We start from the raw sequence: 18,495 nt of genomic DNA, 5'->3' as shown, positions 1-18,495 counted from the left end.
TGCCTGCAATCACTTATTTTTTGATTTAGTTTTCTGTAGCCGGGGTGGGTTTCACCTAGAGCAAAAATGAAAAGCATTATGCTTTTTTTTCTCTGAAACAAATGCCTTGAGGATTTCAAGTTCTGAACTGCTTCAAAAATATGTTTGTTATTTCACAAGACAAAAGCAAGGATGTTATCACTTAGTCCTGACACGGAATTGTCTGAGCGAGTCAGAGTACAGGGATGCACTACAGATCATGACTTGTCATTCTCATTTCTCAGTAATTTCAAACCATTCGAGAGTACCGTATCCATTCATCCCTAGCAATATGGCCACTCAGCTCTTTAACACCTCTTTCCCCATGTAATCTTAGTCATTGCCTTCTTTTGCAGATGAGGTCTTACTTTTCATTGTTGTCTATCTAGAAGTTGTTCTTTAGCTTAAATAATAACAGTCAACAGATTGTGTTTTTTCTTCCAAATTCCTTTTGATATTCAATAATTTTATATTAAAAAATGGAAAGAGAATGATTTTTTTTTTTAATACTTATTTACCTCCTGCCGCTGCAGTAGTAGTTTATTATGTAGAATGCAAAAAGGAGCTGATGGAAAGAAAATGCTTTCAGGTAGTAACTCAGGGGTCTCTGTGTTAATTTAGTAGTAATTCTCATTTAGATCTGGGTGTAAGTCTGACTGCTCAGCTGTTGTACAAAACAGAGTAAGATTACCTGGTGTTGCTTGCATCAGAATGCAGAGGTCCTCAGACTTCTTTTCTTGTGCCTATCTATGGTCTTCCCAGCTTTGAGAATTATTTGCGTAGCAGCCTTCTGAGAGAACACACTTCCTGTGGGTACATTCTTCCCAAGAACATATGGAGGAGATGCTGGGAGCAGAGCAAGGACTGTGTTCAGGAGGTGTCTGAAGCAGGCTTTGAGGAATGGAGTGGCATAGCTAAGGGTTTTTTTTATGGAGGAAGTAGGCAGGAGAAGCAACAGGATCCTTTATTTTTTTTTTTTTTTTTGGTCAGGAGCTGCCATGCTGAGTTACTATTCTTCAGTGAGGGCTTGAGACAAGAGGCAGTTTTATTTGGGGGGGGGGGTGGTGTCTTTATGTTGGTAGCAGCAACTGCTTTTGTCTCAGAAGACTATCATCTGTCTTCTGTTGCAGAACTCGTGGCACTTCTATGTTCAAACAGGTCTAAAAACACTGGGTTTTAAGATGGAGTTGCAATGTAGACTGTTAAAGCAGTGGCCTGTGAATGATGTTCTGAACAAGCAGCAGTGACCCAGCTCTAGATCAGGATTGAAACATCTGGGTTTCCAGCAGTTTTATTTATTCTTTCCTAACCAAAGCCAGCTGTTCATCACTGTATTTAGACTGTGTGTGTATAAATGCGTAGATATATAAAAAAAATGCATATGTACATTCGCATGTGTACCTCTGTCTCTTTTTCAAGAGTAAAACAGGTTTGCAGAAGACTAAAAAATAGGAAAGAATTAATTTTGGTAAAACTGGGAAAGATTAGATATGGAACAGTGAGGAGGAGATCTCCTGGAGTGTGTGGAAGACAACTTCCTGACACAGCTGGTAAGTGAGCCTGCCAGGGGAGGTGCCTCGCTCGACCTGCTGTTTACTAACAGAGAAGGACTGATGGGAGATGTGGTGGTCAGAGGCCGTCTTGGGCTTAGCGACCATGAAATGGTAGAATTCTTGCTTCTTGGTGAAGTAAGGAGGGGGGCCAGCAAAACCGCAACCATGGACTTCCGGAGGGCGGACTTTGGCCTGTTCAGGACGCTGGTTGAGAGAGTCCCTTGGGAGACAGTCCTGAAGGGCAAAGGGGTCCAGGAAGGCTGGACGATCTTCAAGAAGGAAGTCTTAAAGGCGCAGGAGCAGGCTGTCCCCATACACCGTAAAAAAAGAACGGGCGGGGAAGATGACCGGCCTGGCTGAACAGGAAGCTCTTGCTGGGAGAGTTTACCACTTGTGGAAGAAGGGGCAGGCGACTCAAGAAGAGTACAGGGATCTCGTTAGGTCGTGCAGAGAGGAAATGAGAAAGGCAAAAGCCCAGCTAGAACGCAATCTGGCCGCTGTCGTTAAAGACAACAAAAAAAGTTTTTACAAATATATTAATGACAAGAAGAGAGCCAAGGAGAATCTCCATCCTTTATTGGATGCGGGGGGGGGGGGAACATTGTCACTGAGGATGAGGAAAAGGCTGAGGTACTTAATGCCTTCTTTGCCTCAGTCTTTAACAGGCAGACCAATTATCTTCAGGGTACTCAGCCCCCTGAGCTGGAAGACAGGGATGGTGAGTAGGATAAACCCCCCATAATCCAAGAGGAAGCAGTCAACGACCTGCTACGCCGCCTGGATGCTCACAAGTCTATGGGGCTGGATGGGATCCACCTGAGAGAGCTGAGGGAGCTGGCAGAGGTGCTCACCAAGCCACTCTCCATCATTTATCAGCAGTCCTGGTTAATGGGGGAGGTCCCGGATGACTGGAGGCTTGCCAGTGTGACACCCATCTACAAGAAGGGCTGGAAGGAGGATCCGGAGAACTACAGGCCTGTCAGCCTGACCTCGGTGCTGGGGAAGATTATGGAGCGGTTCATCTTGAGGGCGCTCACAAGGCATGTGCGGGACAACCAGGGGATCAGGCCCAGCCAGCACGGGTTCATGAGAGGCAGGTCCTGCTTGACCAACCTGATCTCCTTCTATGACCAGGTGACCCGCCTAGTGGATGAGGGAAAGGCTGTGGATGTGGTCTACCTGGACTTCAGTAAGGCCTTTGACACCGTCTCCCACAGCATTCTCCTAGAGAAGCTGGCGGCTCACGGCTTAGACAGGCGTGTTCTTCACTGGGTAAAAAAACTGGCTGGACGGCCGGGCCCAGAGCGTTGTGGTGAATGGAGTTCAATCCAGTTGGCGGCCGGTCATGAGCGGTGTTCCCCAGGGCTCAGTTTTGGGGCCGGTCTTGTTCAATATCTTTGTCAATGATCTGGATGAGGGGATCGAGTGCACCCTCAGTAAGTTTGCAGACAACACCAAGTTGGGCGGGAGTGTTGATCTGCTTGAGGGTAGGAAGGCTTCACAGAGGGATCTGGACAGGCTGGATCGATGGGCCCATGCCAACTGTATGAGATTCAACAAGGCCAAGTGCCAGGTCCTGCACTTCGGCCACAACAACCCCATGCAGCGCTACAGGCTTGGGGAAGAGTGGCTGGAAAGCTGCCTGGCGGAAAAAGACCTGGGGGTGCTGGTCGACAGCTGGCTGAACATCAGCTGGCAGTGTGCCCAGGTGGCCAAGAAGACCAATGGCATCCTGGCCTGTATCAGAAATAGTGTGGCCAGCAGGACTAGGGAAGTAATTGTCCCCCTGTACTCGGCACTGGTGAGGCTGCACCTCGAATACTGTGTTCAGTTTTGGGCCCCTCACTACAAGAAGGACGTTGAGGTGCTGGAGCGTGTCCAGAGAAGGGCAACGAGGCTGGTGAGGGGTCTGGAGCACAAGTCTTATGAGGAGCGGCTGAGGGAACTGGGGTAGTTTAGCCTGGAGAAGAGGAGGCTGAGGGGAGACCTCATCACTCTCTACAACTACCTGAAAGGAGGTTGTAGCAAGGTGGGTGTTGGTCTCTTCTCCCAAGTGACAAGCGATAGGACAAGAGGAAATGGCCTCAAGTTGCGCCAGGGGAGGTTTAGATTGGATGTAAGGAAAAATGTCTTTACTGAAAGAGTGGTGAAACATTGGAACAGGCTGCCCAGGGAAGTGGTTGAGTCACCATCCCTGGAGGTATTTGAAAGACGTGTAGATGAGGCACTTAGGGACATGGTTTAGTGGGCATGGTGGTGTTGGGTCGACGGTTGGACTCGATGATCTTAGAGGTCTTTTCCAACCTTAGTGATTCTATGATTCTATTCCAAATACGAAATTAGAGGAATGAACAACACAGGTGGAGGGAGAGGATATAGTAGAGTAATATACTTGCATCAAAGTATAGTTCTATTTTGTCTCCTTAGTACCACTAACAACTTTTCATGCATCCAGGAGGTGTACTTGCTATGTGTGGGAGTTGGGGGGCCTCTGACTGAGGGAAGTGTGTCAGGAGGGCAACCTCTTTTCTCTCAAATAATCATTAGATAAGAAGTCCAAAAACCACCATGTTGAAGTTGTGGTTCTTTAGTGTGTGATATTTGGTAGATGGGGGCTATACATGGCATCTTGTAGTGGTAGAAGGTGAATACAAAATAGGATTTTTTTTTAATATGGATTTGATCTAACTGCAGAGGAAACATTGCTTGGATGTATGTTTAGCATTTTTGATGTTTTTTGTCTTTCATGCCAGCTCTATGTGGCCACCGAAGCCATCCTCATCGCATTGGTGGGCGCAACTCCTCCCTACCACTGGGATCTCCAAGAGCTCTCGGCTAATCAGAGCCATAGCAACCAGTCAGCGAGTGAGCAGAGAGCTTTTGGGGAATGGCTTCTGACCGCCAATGGCAGCGAGGTGCATGAACACGTGCACTTCAGCAGCAGCTTCACATCAATAGTCTCTGAGGTAAGTCTGAAATGTGTTTCACTGCCTTGTGTGTCAGTAGTAAATCTTATTGGGTCAGTTGCGGGGGGCTGGTTGTACTGCTTCTTTCTTCCATGCTAATGCATGTTTTGATTAGCAAACAAAACAGGTGTTACCTCCAGGTAGAGAACAGGTAATCTATTCATATCTTTACTGGCAATGAGAACTAGCTTTATTTAGCTATGCAGACCTTGACCAAAGTTCTGCTCCAAAACATCCTACCTCTTCCATGTGGAAGTTATGTATTGGATCCTGTAGCCTGGTTCCACAATTGAGCTAGAATTATGTCATTCATTGTACTAATGTGCTCAAAATCCTTTATGGACCGTGAGCTCTTTCTGGCCATCTCTTGTGATTCCCTTGCGAAGGTCAAATGCGTGTAGTGCATCCATCATGCAGGTAGCAAGCAGTGGAAGAACTGGAGAGGAAGTGGCTTCTGCAGCCTTTGCAACTCCAGATATGAGGGAAAGCAAGAGCAGTGGGGAGTCAGGTGGACAAAAAGCAACTCCCCCTGTTCTGTCCCAAAACAAGCTGTAGCTTTATTGGTGTGGCCTCTGTGTTTTCTAAGTGTCGTCTTTCATGGTCTAGCCACAGTCCCTACAGAAATTATTCCAGACTCTGTACTGATGTGTGCAACACCTGCCCTTCTGGGGGCTTTCAGTATCTGTTAATGTCAAATTGTTCTGTGCAAGAGCCCTATCCGAGTGTGTCTGTTACAAGACCTGAATTTAGAGCTATACAGTTGAGTCAAGTGTAGTGCCACTTGATAATTCATGGCTATTGTCCAGAGGCATTAATGCTATCTGAATTAGACCTGTAAAGCACTTTATTGGTTATAAGCATATTAATAAAAACTGCCAGCTTTGGAATGGTACCAAGCAGCTGTGTACAACAGGCATTGCTTCTTATCTGGTAATAAAGAGAATAGGAGTACTTATGACACTATTTAAATTGAAATCCTAATGGACGGTGGATGTTTTTAAGCATTACTTAAAGCTCAGTAAGGTTTTCAAACTTTCTCTGGGCTTTTTCTTTTTTGCTTTTTAATTTATCCAAGAATCTCTTATTCTCAAACTTTTGACAAGTCAGACATGTTTGTAGAGCCTAGCAGTGTTTTAGGACATAAATTTTATCAAGATTCTTACGCATTTTAGTTGCATGGTAAAGAACGAAGTTTACTTGAAAAATACAAAATTAAAAAAAAAAATCCCAAGGCACCTTGTGTAGATTCTGCATTCTGCTTTGAAGTTCTTTAACATACTTCTCAGTAAAGGCCCATGTGTATAAAATCTTGTTGCCTCTCCCATTTCCCACTGTTAAAATAGTTTTTTTCAAAATTTCTTAGCTGAATGTGTGGTATTTTGGAAGTTATGTGCTAAATCAAAGATTTTAGTGGTATCACACTTATTTGGGGAATATATATTGCTATCTGATTTCATTACTGATGTGTAAAGAAGCTTTTTTTACATTTGAGTATGTTTTTCATGCTTATCTTGTCATCACTTACTAATAACATGACCATTACGAATTTACACTGAAAAATATTCTGATATAAAAAACTTGATTTATGAATATCAGGCATATATATAATGTGCTTTAAGTAGAAGAGAAAAGCCTTTAAAGGGCTTCTTAGCTGTTGAGATTAGTTTGCAGAACAAATTTTGCTTCACAACCAAATTATCCCTTAATCCCTGAATGATTCAGAAAGCATCTAATGTCACTGAGTTTCAGTGTTGGCAGCTTTTTTTAATTTTTATACCAAAAGTTAGGGCATGATTCTTACAGCTCTTATAAAACAAACTGACCATGTTATTTCAAGATAAAATTAATCTCATATGCTATTATTGTATAAATGTATTTTTCTTGGAATTGTTTTTAAAGTCTAGAGAAGCTTCAAAAGCTGATTGGTGGTCACATGGATCACAAAATTGAATTTTGTTGGTCTTGACACTTTATGGGCACATTACCTACTATATCAGTAAACACCTCACCATTAAAGCGACGATTCAAAATGAAGCATATACTGAGAGTGAGCAAGTTATTTTCTTGGAGCTTCTGAACGATTTTGTTTTGTTAGCTCCCTAATCTTGGTGAGGTTTAATTGCATGGCTCTGTTCTCATGGTAAGATAGTTTATAACTGAGCTTTGAAATAATATGAGTTTTGCTAGAAAGGATCTCTAATGGGGTTTTGGTAGAGGAAGAGAAGATTATGAGGAGAAGATTAGAGTGTTATTGCAGGGATAATGACATAATCACCAGCTTACCAGCACAGGAAGAGAAGTTGGGTGTCGCTAAGAGGAAACATTATCTCAAGATGCAAGAGGAGTAGAAAAAGAACACAAGATGCGGGGTTTTTAGAATACAAAGGGAAATTAACTTTTGAACAGCGAGAGCATGGCATATTTTCATTCTATGGTTTTGTGGGAGAAAGAATTTCCTGTCAGGTTCAACCTGAGATATTAAGTCTGTAAGAATCATATGAAGATCAGGTTTGTGTTTGGAATTGAGAAGAATTGGAAATGACACAAAATAGACTGTAAAAAAGATGAGTACTTGCAATACCAGAAAACCTGTCTAATGCTACCAAAGTGTTTCCTGGTGACAAGACAGTTCACAAGGAGGAGCGTATGCAGGAATGTCTTTGGACATAAAAAAGAATTTCTGTTATTGCATAGTATGCCTACACACTGCAGTGACACATCTCAAGAGGTAGGACTGAGTCTATTTAAGCTAATAGATTTATGTGAGTAAAGGCAATAAAAGGGAGAATGGGAGAAGACTGCAAAAATTACAGTATTCTGAGTGATCTGTCCTTGATTTCAGAATCAGACTGCACATGATTTGGGGGAACTGTGCAATTGGTTAGTACCATCCAGTGAGTCTGGGAAACAGCAGTTGTGTTTTGGTGACTATCTGATGACTGACTGAATGTGATGCTTAGGAGATTTATGCAAAGTTTGATCTTCCTTAAAGTATGTGTCATCCCCCTCCAACTATTAGCTGTTGGTGAACTGCTTGGATTCTGGTTAATCCTCCTTTATTTTTTCTCCTTTTTTTTTTTCCCCCCTCCATCCAGTGGTTTTTAATTGGCAACACATCGTACAAAGTCAGTGCTGCCAGTTCTTTCTACTTCAGTGGTGTGTTTGTTGGAGCAATCTCCTTTGGCCAGCTCTCAGATCGCTTTGGGAGGAAGAAAGTCTATCTCACAGGTAACCACTGCCACCTAACAAAATGAATGAAGTGGAGGTGTTGTGTCCCTGAAGATCAGTGACGAGCCCAGTTTCTGCTGAGAGCTTGATATGCAGCAGTGAATGTGCTGTGATTTTTTTGTCCTTCCAGTATACTTCAGGAATATACGCAGGGGCAAGAAATTAATGTTTGACTGTTCAATCAAGGTGTTCTGGATATAGGAATCATACCATAAGGGCTTACACTTCTGCATGTCATGGTCATGGGATCTCCACAGGTTGCAATTAATATTTCTAGTAATTTGTTAGCAATGTTCTTATATGTATAACCTGCTAGGAATTTGTTGCACCTTTTGTCTCCTGTCTGCATGATTTAATTTTTACGTATTTGTGATCCTCATTGTGTTTTAAAGCTCATAAGCTTTTTTTACTGTCCCCAGATCAAACAACATTTGGAACTTCATGTTTTGTGTATGTATTTATAAAGTTGTGTGTCAATGGATGAGCATGTAGAATTAAAAAACAGATTTTTTTTTTAAGTAACAACCTCACTCAAAGCAGATAAAGGTGGGCCTGCTATGCGGTGCAAATTCCCCTTGTACTGTGCCCTGGTAACGTTTCTCTTCTCTAGTTCGTATGGACTGCTTTCCAAGAATAAGGCAGATACTTGGTCATGTATTTAATTTGTGGCTTCTGTATGGGGATAAATATCAAGGTGTCTACTGTCTGGCTCCAGTTAAGTTCTGAGTATGTGGAAAAAATTGTCTGCTGTGAACTGAATTTGAAGGTTTAGTACTGCAAATTATGTATCAGAAACCACTCCTTTTGTTTCCCCCCTTTTATGATATTGATTTTAGGTACTTAAGTAGCTGCTCAAACCTGTGGTATGTAGCAGTGTGTTGTAGTTGTTGACTGTGATTACTTAAGACATGCTGCTGAACATCAAGTAAAGATACTTATAAATGCTTCTGTTTTTCTTTAGGTACTCTTCTGAAATGAAACCTTTTGCCTTGTTTTCCAGGTTTTGCCCTGGACATCTTGTTTGCCATTGCAAATGGATTCTCACCCTCATACGAATTCTTTGCCATCTCTCGCTTCTTGGTAGGGATGATGAATGGTGGGATGTCACTGGTGGCCTTTGTTCTACTGAATGAGTGTGTGGGTACTGCCTACTGGGCATTAGCAGGTAAAGTTTGAGTGTCACGTGTCTTTATTGTCAGAATTTACAGATTTCAGTCTCACACACCACTTGAGACACACCGAAGCTAACACCATAGCAGTTGCAAATTTAACTCTGCTTGAGGATCCGTGTGACCACAGTCTTTGAGCCCTGCTTTGTTTAATATGAACCTTAAGACAAGCACAGTAGATGACTTGGGGCCATTCAGATTTCTGCATCACTCAAGTTAACAAAGATCCAGTTGAAACATCCCCTGTGAATGTTACACAGCTAAATACTCACCCAAGGTTCGTGATAGCTGAGCTCCATCCATCAGAATTTTGGACTCCGCTAAACAGAGCTTAGTGTTTGTATGCTAAATATCAGTTCTTTCATTCCTGGCAGTTCTCAAAGAGAAATCAGAAGTGTTTTTATATAATGAGAAGATGAGACAACTGTTGTTTATATCTAAAAAAAAAAGTTGTCCCATGTGGTAATCAAACTTAGAACTTAGAACAAAGGATAGACACCCTTAACTGTCTTCGTTGCTAGTGTTGAAGCTGTCCTTCAGATATGATGTGCATAAATTGTACTGTTACAACTCTGGGGCCTGATTTACACAGTCTGTGACAAGTGCCAAAGAAGTGCTATGCTGAGACTGTTTTAAAACAGGATTATCTTACAAATCATGAGCGCTACAAATGAATACTATATATTCCTAAAAATACCAATTTTCCAATGGTTTGTAGTATTTATTTTTACACATAGAAGGCTGAAACATACTTATATTTGGAATTACAAGACTTAATTGTTTATGGGGTTTGTTGGGTGAGGAGGACGTAGAATGGTGCTTTTTGGACTTGTACTGATCTTTGCAATTAGATGTAATACTGTTGCCCTGTGTGGGTGAAGGACAGAATGTTCTTTGGTCAAATAGCTGTGGTTTTGCCTGTATTGCTGAGTGAATTTTTCTTAATGAAGTGTTAGTTTCTGTCTGATCCCATGTGTTTAGAGTTAATGTTCCTTAAAGGAGTGATAATGTTTTGGTTTTATTGTATATTAGGATCTATTGGTGGCTTGTTCTTTGCTGTGGGAATTGCCCAGTATGCTTTATTAGGCTACTTCATTCGTTCCTGGAGGACTTTGGCTGTTGTGGTTAACCTGGAAGGAACAGTCGTCTTTCTTCTCTCTCTGTAAGTTATTTTTCAAACTGAGTTTCATCAAGAAAGATGTCAAAAATAAGAACACACACACACCACCACCACCCCCCCCCCCCCAGAAAAAACCCCAAACAAATAAAAAACAACCAACAAAACAAACAACTAAGTCAAGGTGCTTTTCTAGGATGGTGTGAAATGGTGTAACTAAGGTATTTCTCTCAACCTCTGCGACCCCATGTTTTGTGCTTTCTTTAAATAGCAGTGCTGCAGTATTTGAAAATATGTGTACATTGTATTGCGTATGCATTGTTACTGTAGATGGGAACAGTCTCTAGAGTGGTGTAGAAGCACATCCTATTCTTTAACTGGTATGTAGATGATCTAAAGTCTTGTCTGGTATGCTACAAGACACTGTATATGCATGTTAAAAGATACAGAAATGTTTTTGTGGTTATGTGATAACATGATGTTTCTCTTACTGTGCTTACACAGAAGAAACAGCATTAAAATTGCTTGCACATACAGTCTTAAAGGTGACATGCTAAAGAAAAAAATAGGCAGCTTCCTTTTATTTTTCAAATGTAATTAGGAAAGAATAGGAAGAAGGCTTCTTTATTAAGATAGTAGGAGTTTTGTGTTTGTGGACTTCAGCACTGAAAGCTGAATGATGCAGTGTGCTGCTCTTTTCTTTTATACTTCCTGACAGCAAAATCTCAGTAACTTGAAAGAAGCAAATAACTTCAGTTGCTGTTTAAACTTAAGGCTTTTTTCCTTCCAACATCTATTTAACTTCAGTAACTAACTTTTTGAATAAAGCTCTTTTGCTAAAGAGTCAACACACCCTTTCAAAGGAAGCATCAGAACTCAAGGAGAGGTCTTAGAGGCTGTTTATGAGGTGAGAAGCAGAGATGACACTTCTGATATTTCAAAACTTAGTGTTGTTTGGGGCCTTTGGAAAAAATTTTTAACTTTCAGATTGATATGTACAATTTTTTGAAGTGCTTTATGCTTGGGACTTCAGGGCTGTGCTGAGAGGCCTATCTTACTGTAATAAAGGATTTTTTTATTCCAAACTTCACACTGCCTTCCTCCCACATCGCTTAAAAATTACTCTGTGCAGAAAATGATATCGGATTTTTTTTTATCATGGGGAAGAAAACATGTTCCTTTCTAAGCTCTTTTCTTTTGTAAAACCACAGAATCATTTTCCTTCAAATTTAAAGGAAAAATGTCACTTCTGGTCAGAGGCAAAAATCTTTAAAAGTTTCTGGCAAAAAACTAAAGTTTAAATTAGTTTTGGGAATCTGAAAGTAATAGAAGATTTGTTTTGTAGGCTGTTGGGGTTATAGACCTATCAAGTGAACAGTGCACATGGGGAGCAAGAACATGATCTTTGCAGTGCCTCTGCCTTCCTGTCTACAGGAGAGAATTTAGGAAAAAGTTGGAAAATGAGGAACAGAAGACAACTAGTTAGTGTTACTACAAGTAATCACAGGATGTTTTTGTAATGTGGTGCCTCCTTAATTCTGAATTATCCTAAGAGAGTCCTAATGATACCGTAATTTGTAGTATTGTGTGTATATATGTATATACTTAACGTAATTTCTTGCTATCTAAATTACATATGACTTATGTTTCCTTTCCTTTCAACATGCTTTGTCTCTGTTTCAATAAGTGAATTCTATACCTGAAGGGTTGTTTGAAAAATTCTTCGTTATACTGAAACGTATTTCAGTCTTATTTCCATAGACAAGTCCAGCCTTGTAGAAGAGAAAAGCCCTAAAGCTGTCTGTGTATGTATGTGTGTTTCAGATTCATTCCAGAGTCCCCTCGCTGGCTCTATTCACAAGGCCGGCTGAATGAAGCAGAAGATGCCCTCTACCTCATTGCGAAGAGGAACCGCAAGCAGAAGTGCACTTTTTCATTAAAACTCCCAGCAGAGAGAAGCTCCAGAGAGGCTGGCAGCTTCTTGGATCTGTTCCGATATAAGATTCTCTTGGGACGCACCTTGATCATGATGTTTACTTGGTACTTGAAATACTTCATAGGCCTAGCTGTGCTACTGTTGCCTCTTTAAGTCTTTCAGAGAACGTGTTGCTGAGAATTGGCTTATCCTGCAGATTGTACTTGGTCTCAGCCTGTATTATTAGGGACATTGTACCTAAAAAGGATCCTTGTATTATAGTATTTCCTTAGTGCATTTCTAACATGAAGATATTTTTACAATCTATTTCTGAGGTGTTTTATCTTTGCATTTCTGTCATGTTTTTTGAGTCTCAAAATAGTCGAGAACTCTCTCTTCCTTTCTGACCCTCAAAGACTGCTGAGATTAGTCATGCTGTCCTCCTTCTTTGGCCCAGTGCTATGTGTGAGTACTTTCAGTCACACGGATTACTGTTTTGTGTGTAAGGAGCCCATTAGCAGGTGGGTGGCCTACCTTGTCTAATGAGTATTTATTTTCTTAAGAGAAAGTGCTGCCAGTGCTAGCAGCTGCTGTAGTAAGGAGCAGGAACCCATGATGGGAACAGGAACTATCTCTAGTCACTAGCAGAAACTTAACTCTCCAAAAGTGCCTATTTTGTTTCAGATAGCTCGGCTAGCCCTGAGGTCTTTTGCTGCCACTTTGAAATAAATGTTGTATATGACATGGTATGTGAGTCCTCTGGCATTACTGTTCATACAGTTGCTTTTATTTTTGGGGAAGATGTATTGATTAAGGGAAAAAAATAAATGGCATTATTTTGTCAGCAGACAACACAGAGCTGTGTTCCTGTTGCTTTTCCAAATGCTTACTGCAGAATAGTTGATTTTTCTGTTCCTTAAATGAGAATTGCTGATTTCTGGCAGAATGAATTAGTGACCTGTTCCTTTCTTCTCTGTAAAGACGACAGCCAGTCAGGGTTACAAAAGAAAAGTAAAAAATCAGAACTGGAGAATGAATAAAAATGGACTAGGGTGTAGAAATTAAAAGAAGGCAGAAGTGTCATCTGAACTGTTTGAGAAAGGGTTTACACACAATTGGAAAAGTATGGACTAAAGTGAAACCTGATAAAAACAAAAAGGACAAAGACATCACTTCTCAAATCAAATAATATAATCATGATCATATTTTAACTTTATTCTGGTTTACGCACATTCTTCCTAAGTGTAGTCTTAAGTTTAACTGAGTAATAAGTCAGGAATTGGGTCTGTGCAGAGACAAAATGGTTTCTTTACCTAGAAAGCATCGTACACTTGCAGAGAAACATTTTAGACCTATCTTCTGAAACATTAAATATAGTTTATAGTGTATTGTGCCAGACCAGTGCTTTGATTTGGCAGGCAGCTCTGATTTTACTCTTCCGTCTTTTGCAGGTTTGTGTGCAGCTTGGTTTACTATGGTCTTACCCTTAATGTGGGTGACTTAGGTGGAAGTATTTATGCCAATTTAGCCCTTTCAGGGTTGATAGAAATCCCAGCATACCCAATCTGTATTTACTTGATTAACCAAAAATGGTAAGTATGAAATTTATTAACCCATTCAGTGTTTCGTTTTGTTATAATTTTTCTGTGATAGATTTCCTGTATATTGCATCTCCTAGCTTGTATCTGTTGTGTGGGACTTCTGCTTCAGTGTTACTACTTCATTATATTCTCCTGGGAAATGCATTTTTATTTGAAAGTGTCATTGATATATCTTTATTTCAAATAACAACAGTTTAACTTGTTCTGAGTAGCTCGCTTATTAATGAGCAGTCTAAATTTGGCTCAGAGGTGAGGCTGATCTGTATCAGTCGAACCTAGCTGTGCTGACTCCATGCTAACACAAGATGGCATTCTTCCCACCTCTGTCTTGTAGTCCGCATTCTCACTGTTATGTCAAAGCTATTGCAAGTAAACTCAACCGAAGCTGTCGTGTGGTTTTGTGTAATAGCTGCTGTGTGCACTAGTATGCGAGCAGAGCTGTTGATTCAGATATTTAGCCTTTTCCTGAGCCATGATACTCTGGACAATGTCTTTCACTTTTTGTAGAATTCACCTCCCAATCTCTTCTCTACATGTCTCCTGAGGAGTTTTACAAACGTGCACACACAGTGGGAAGCAAATCAAAATCCTAGAAATTGTCAGCCACTGCATAAAGACTTCTTGATGTTCATTTTGTTAAGAGTGCAGTAGAAGCTTGCTTAAAAACAATGTGAGAGGAAGTGTTTGAGAGATGGCATTCAGAATTTCCAACTGCAAGTAAAGAGGCAACGTGAATTTAGAGGACTCATTGCTCTGCAAACTACAGATCTAATGCAGAATAAAGCTTTGTTATCCTTGCACATCAGGTTTGGTCGGAAGCGAACACTGAGTGCATTTCTGTTCCTGGGAGGATTGGCTTGTCTTATTGTCATGTTTCTTCCTAAAAAGAAAGGTAAATATTTCCTTTTGTTTCTGGAGTATGTGATAAGAAGTTGTAAACACAGCATCCTACAGCCTCAGAATTTGGTGGTTGCCAGTAGATTAGGCTCATACCACATGTGAGTCTCAATTTTTGAAGCCAGAGAAGCTAACTCGCAAAAAGGGTAAGCAGCAACCTTCCGAAGACCTTAAGGAAGGCTTGTTAGAAAGGCTTGGATTTGAACGTTTGTCTTTGGATTCTGCCCTTTACTTCTGATCACATCAGTCACTCCTTTCCAGTGTTTCTGACTTAATCCCAAAGAATGATGTTTCTTGGGGTATCTCCATTAGCCAAATGATAGGTCAGTGTAATTAGTACCCATGCAACTTGCATGTATCACTCCAAGTGAAAGACCAATGTCAAAAGATCCTAAGAATTGAATCTTGGCAAGTTTCTATCTTTTCCACACTATTCTGTAATGTTCAAGACTGGTGTGATTGTGGTATTAGTAATGTGGCCACATAACTTACAGTTCAGAAAGCATTCTGAAAATTGTCTGAAGCAAGGGGTCTTTAAGAAATGTGAAATGAAATGTATTTTTTGTAAAGACACACTAATGTTAGTTTCTTCATTTTCAGATGTTTTTCAAAATTATAGAAACAAAATTGCACAGTGAGCAATTTTTCCTTTGAAAACTAGGTACATAAATTCATCTCAAGCTTGTAAGATTTGTGCATGTATAACACCAGTCATAAGGAGAAAAAACACTTCAAACATTTGAAGCATGATTCAAAAAGATTAAACACTTATGATGAGAGTATGCATAAGTTGCTCTAGATGGCAATGAATCTAATAGGTAGAACTTTTTTAAAGGGGTGCAACTGAAGCTTCCAGAAGTATTCCAGATGCTAGAGCCCAGACACTGGGATACTCTGATTAGGCTGGTATCAGTCATCAAGTAGTGTTTGCATATCAGTCCAAGTATAACATGTGAAAAGAAAGAGATTTTCAGAGGACAGAACTGTGAGACCCCAGGAAATCAGCTGTGTGCTGAACTGCCGAAGTCAGCCAAGAGCAAAGTACCTTTAGGAAGTGAAATGTCTAACTGGCCAGAAGCAAGCACCTGTCTCTACTGAGTGTGACTTGTTCAAAGCAGTAACGGCTTATGCTGTAGCCTTCCTTGGTAGGCATTTAATGTGTGTTCTGATGTGCCTGGTATAAGTGAATAAGCACTGGCCGTAACAAAACTGAGCTGGATGGGATATTTGGTATAGTTCTTTACAGCACCTTCCTGTCTTTTGTTTTTCTTCCAAAGTAATAATGTTAGAAGCATGTTATCATACTATGGAATTGACACTGAATAGGGCTCTTGTTACTAAAAAAAAAACTTGCTCACCTTTGAAAAATGTATTCATTACTATTTTCTTCAACTTATTGACAGAACTAGTTTAGTATTTTATTAGTGGTAGACTCAGAATGTTGAGTTTTAGTTTCAGCTTTTACTATGTTTATAGGATTTTTACCTTACATTTCTAAAACGATGCTCTAGTAGAGCCTTAATGCAGGATTTTAACACTTTAAAGATGTCACTTATTGTAACACTGAGGACAAGGAAAGGAAACTCAAGTTTCTCTTTTTTTTAATTAAGCAATAGTTCCATTTTGTAGTCTCTGGGACTGTTCAGTCATTTAACCCAGTCTTTTTCTATTGGACTATATTTAATAGAATGGAAACAATTTTGGGCTAGTAGCAAATCTGCCATCAATTTAAAATCCATTTTCAGTTATTTTTTCAGCGTGTTATATGGAGAGTTTTCCTCTGTAAAAAATTTGATTGCACAGATAAAGGTAATAAATCTGTAGACACAGAATATAAATTACGTTGGATGATTTTAGCCATTGCTGTTGAAAAGAAGGCTCCTTGGATTCTCTTGAGTTTTGAGTTCTCCTAAAGGTACAGATCACCTCTGACAAATACTGTCCTTTAATAGAAAAACGCTTGGCTGTCATGGGAGATTCTTTAGTAGATTCCTCTTCACTCCATACTGTTGTGTGATTGAAATGATTATGGAGATGTATTTGAGTGCTCAAAAGCCTTACAAGGGTCATATTTTCTCTATCAGATACTGGAGTGTTTGCAGTGGTGAATAGTCGCTCTCTGTCTTTGCTGGGGAAACTGACAATCAGTGCTGCATTTAACATTGTCTACATCTATACATCGGAACTTTATCCCACAGTGATCAGGTAACACAAGTTAATTTTAAGGTCTTCATTTTTCTGGTTCTCTTATCTGATCATCTCTTACTTCTCTGTTACCTTTTTCTGTTAACTATATGTTTTCATTTGAGATTTTCAGTTACATATAATGATTATCTGTAGTTTTACATGCTAAATTTCTTCCCTTATCCTCTTCTCACTTCCTATTCCCTCAAATTTGCAGTGTTCTCTTCAGACTAACCATATTCTTTATATAAACAGTAAAATAGTCCTTTGGCTGCTTGGTATGCTCACAGCCGTCTCTACTAATGAGGATAACAGTAGTATTGCTGATATTTCTTTAATGAGTGATATCTAACTTTTTCAGTGCTTTATAAACCAGACAACTCTATTAAACATTCATACTTGCTTAACCAGCAACACTGAAGATGACTGGTCAATAAGCTTTGTAAAAGTAACTTGGTGCTTCATAGGCCATACGTAAGCAACAGTAAGGGTTCACTCACTAGAGGTGGAAGTACCCCGTGCTTGTGCTGATAGAGCAGACAAAAGTGTCTATCATATGGGTGCAATTTTTACTAGATATTTTAACCAGCTATTACTGTTGATGATAAGTCACCAGTGAAACTATACTGTGGTGTTTTTCATGGGTAGGCAAATCTGCTGATAAATAGGATTTGGATAAAGGAATTTAGCCAAAGTTTCAGGCAGAGACAAGATTGCATTAACTGAAATGGCATTTTTGCCTCTATGTATATGTATGTTAGAATTTTGAACGTGCAGGGGATTTTTGCTTCTCTTTAAGCATTCTGTTTTAATTCCTGTCTTGGGATGCTTTCAGTTACATTTGAATTTTCTTTGCCAGTTAATGTTTTCAGGGTCATGACTGAGATTTTTTCCTTATTCAGTGGCACTTTTCAAAAGTCATAATTTCTTCTATGTAAATGTCGCTGATTAATGATTTTTGTTTTCTTAGGAATGTTGGAATGGGTGCCTGCTCCATGTTTTCCCGTGTTGGTGGAATCATTGCTCCTTTCGTCCCTTCACTGGTTTGTCTGAACTTCTCACTGTTATGTATATTTTTGTTTTGTGGCTCTGATGTATCAGAGGCTTACAGAGGTGGGAATACTTTGGATACATTATGTATATAAACTAAGATATGTAAATTGCATGTCTTAACAGTATTGTGGTAGGCCAAAGGCATTGCGATATAATCTTTGTAATTAGACAAAAACTCAGCGTTATTTAGTTCAGAAGGTGCTTTAGCCCTGTAAGAATTTTGGGACTTAGCTAGTGGACTTTAGCAATATAGTAATTTCAAAATACCAAGATGGTGATACCCAATTTTAAAGCCTAAGGGAGCAATAGCAAAAAACCCACATCGTTAAAAGATCTGCTGCACCAAGATAAAGCATATGGGCTCAATAACTCATATTTCTGAGAATGAATTAGTTTTACTGTCAGTACACTTCATTGAATATCCATGGATTGTAATTATCAGCAGTGGTTTATCTTTCAATGAATGAAGATGATGTGGAGACCTGATATACTGGCAAGGCTTTTGAGCACAAACTTCACAGCAGTCTGTCAAGGCAAAGAAAAATTCTGAAGAACAAAACATGGGGATGATACCGTTATTCTCCTCTATGTTCATAGTCTTATGTGTATGCAGGTAAAAGTGTGCCAGTTTTTCACACAAACTGCTTGCTGAGGTCAAGTGACAATTCCTTTAATGTGATGGATTTCATCTGGAATAACTTTCCTTTCTGCCATTTGCCATCTTGTTATGTCAGGCAGAGGGCTAGCAAAAGGGCAGATGAGCACAATGAGCCTTTTAATCTGCAGAATGAAAC

General features: G+C 39.9%; 1 protein-coding gene across 2 annotated transcripts in view; it reads left to right on the top strand.

Moving 5' to 3' along the window:
* Positions 1-18,495, top strand: part of SLC22A15 (solute carrier family 22 member 15) — a 46,194-nt gene that overhangs the window by 12,529 nt on the left and 15,170 nt on the right. For both annotated transcript variants that reach the window (XM_076348684.1, XM_076348691.1), the window contains exons 2-10: positions 4,325-4,537; positions 7,633-7,765; positions 8,766-8,930; positions 9,967-10,096; positions 11,876-12,091; positions 13,418-13,558; positions 14,374-14,459; positions 16,549-16,669; positions 17,619-17,691. In XM_076348684.1, the coding sequence (XP_076204799.1) occupies positions 4,325-4,537; positions 7,633-7,765; positions 8,766-8,930; positions 9,967-10,096; positions 11,876-12,091; positions 13,418-13,558; positions 14,374-14,459; positions 16,549-16,669; positions 17,619-17,691 (1,278 nt within the window). The remainder of the gene's footprint in view (positions 1-4,324; positions 4,538-7,632; positions 7,766-8,765; positions 8,931-9,966; positions 10,097-11,875; positions 12,092-13,417; positions 13,559-14,373; positions 14,460-16,548; positions 16,670-17,618; positions 17,692-18,495) is intronic.

Source organism: Aptenodytes patagonicus, chromosome 1 (genome assembly GCF_965638725.1).
Source record: "Aptenodytes patagonicus chromosome 1, bAptPat1.pri.cur, whole genome shotgun sequence".
Lineage (NCBI taxonomy): Eukaryota > Metazoa > Chordata > Aves > Sphenisciformes > Spheniscidae > Aptenodytes > Aptenodytes patagonicus.
This window is presented reverse-complemented; position numbering and strand designations above follow the sequence as displayed.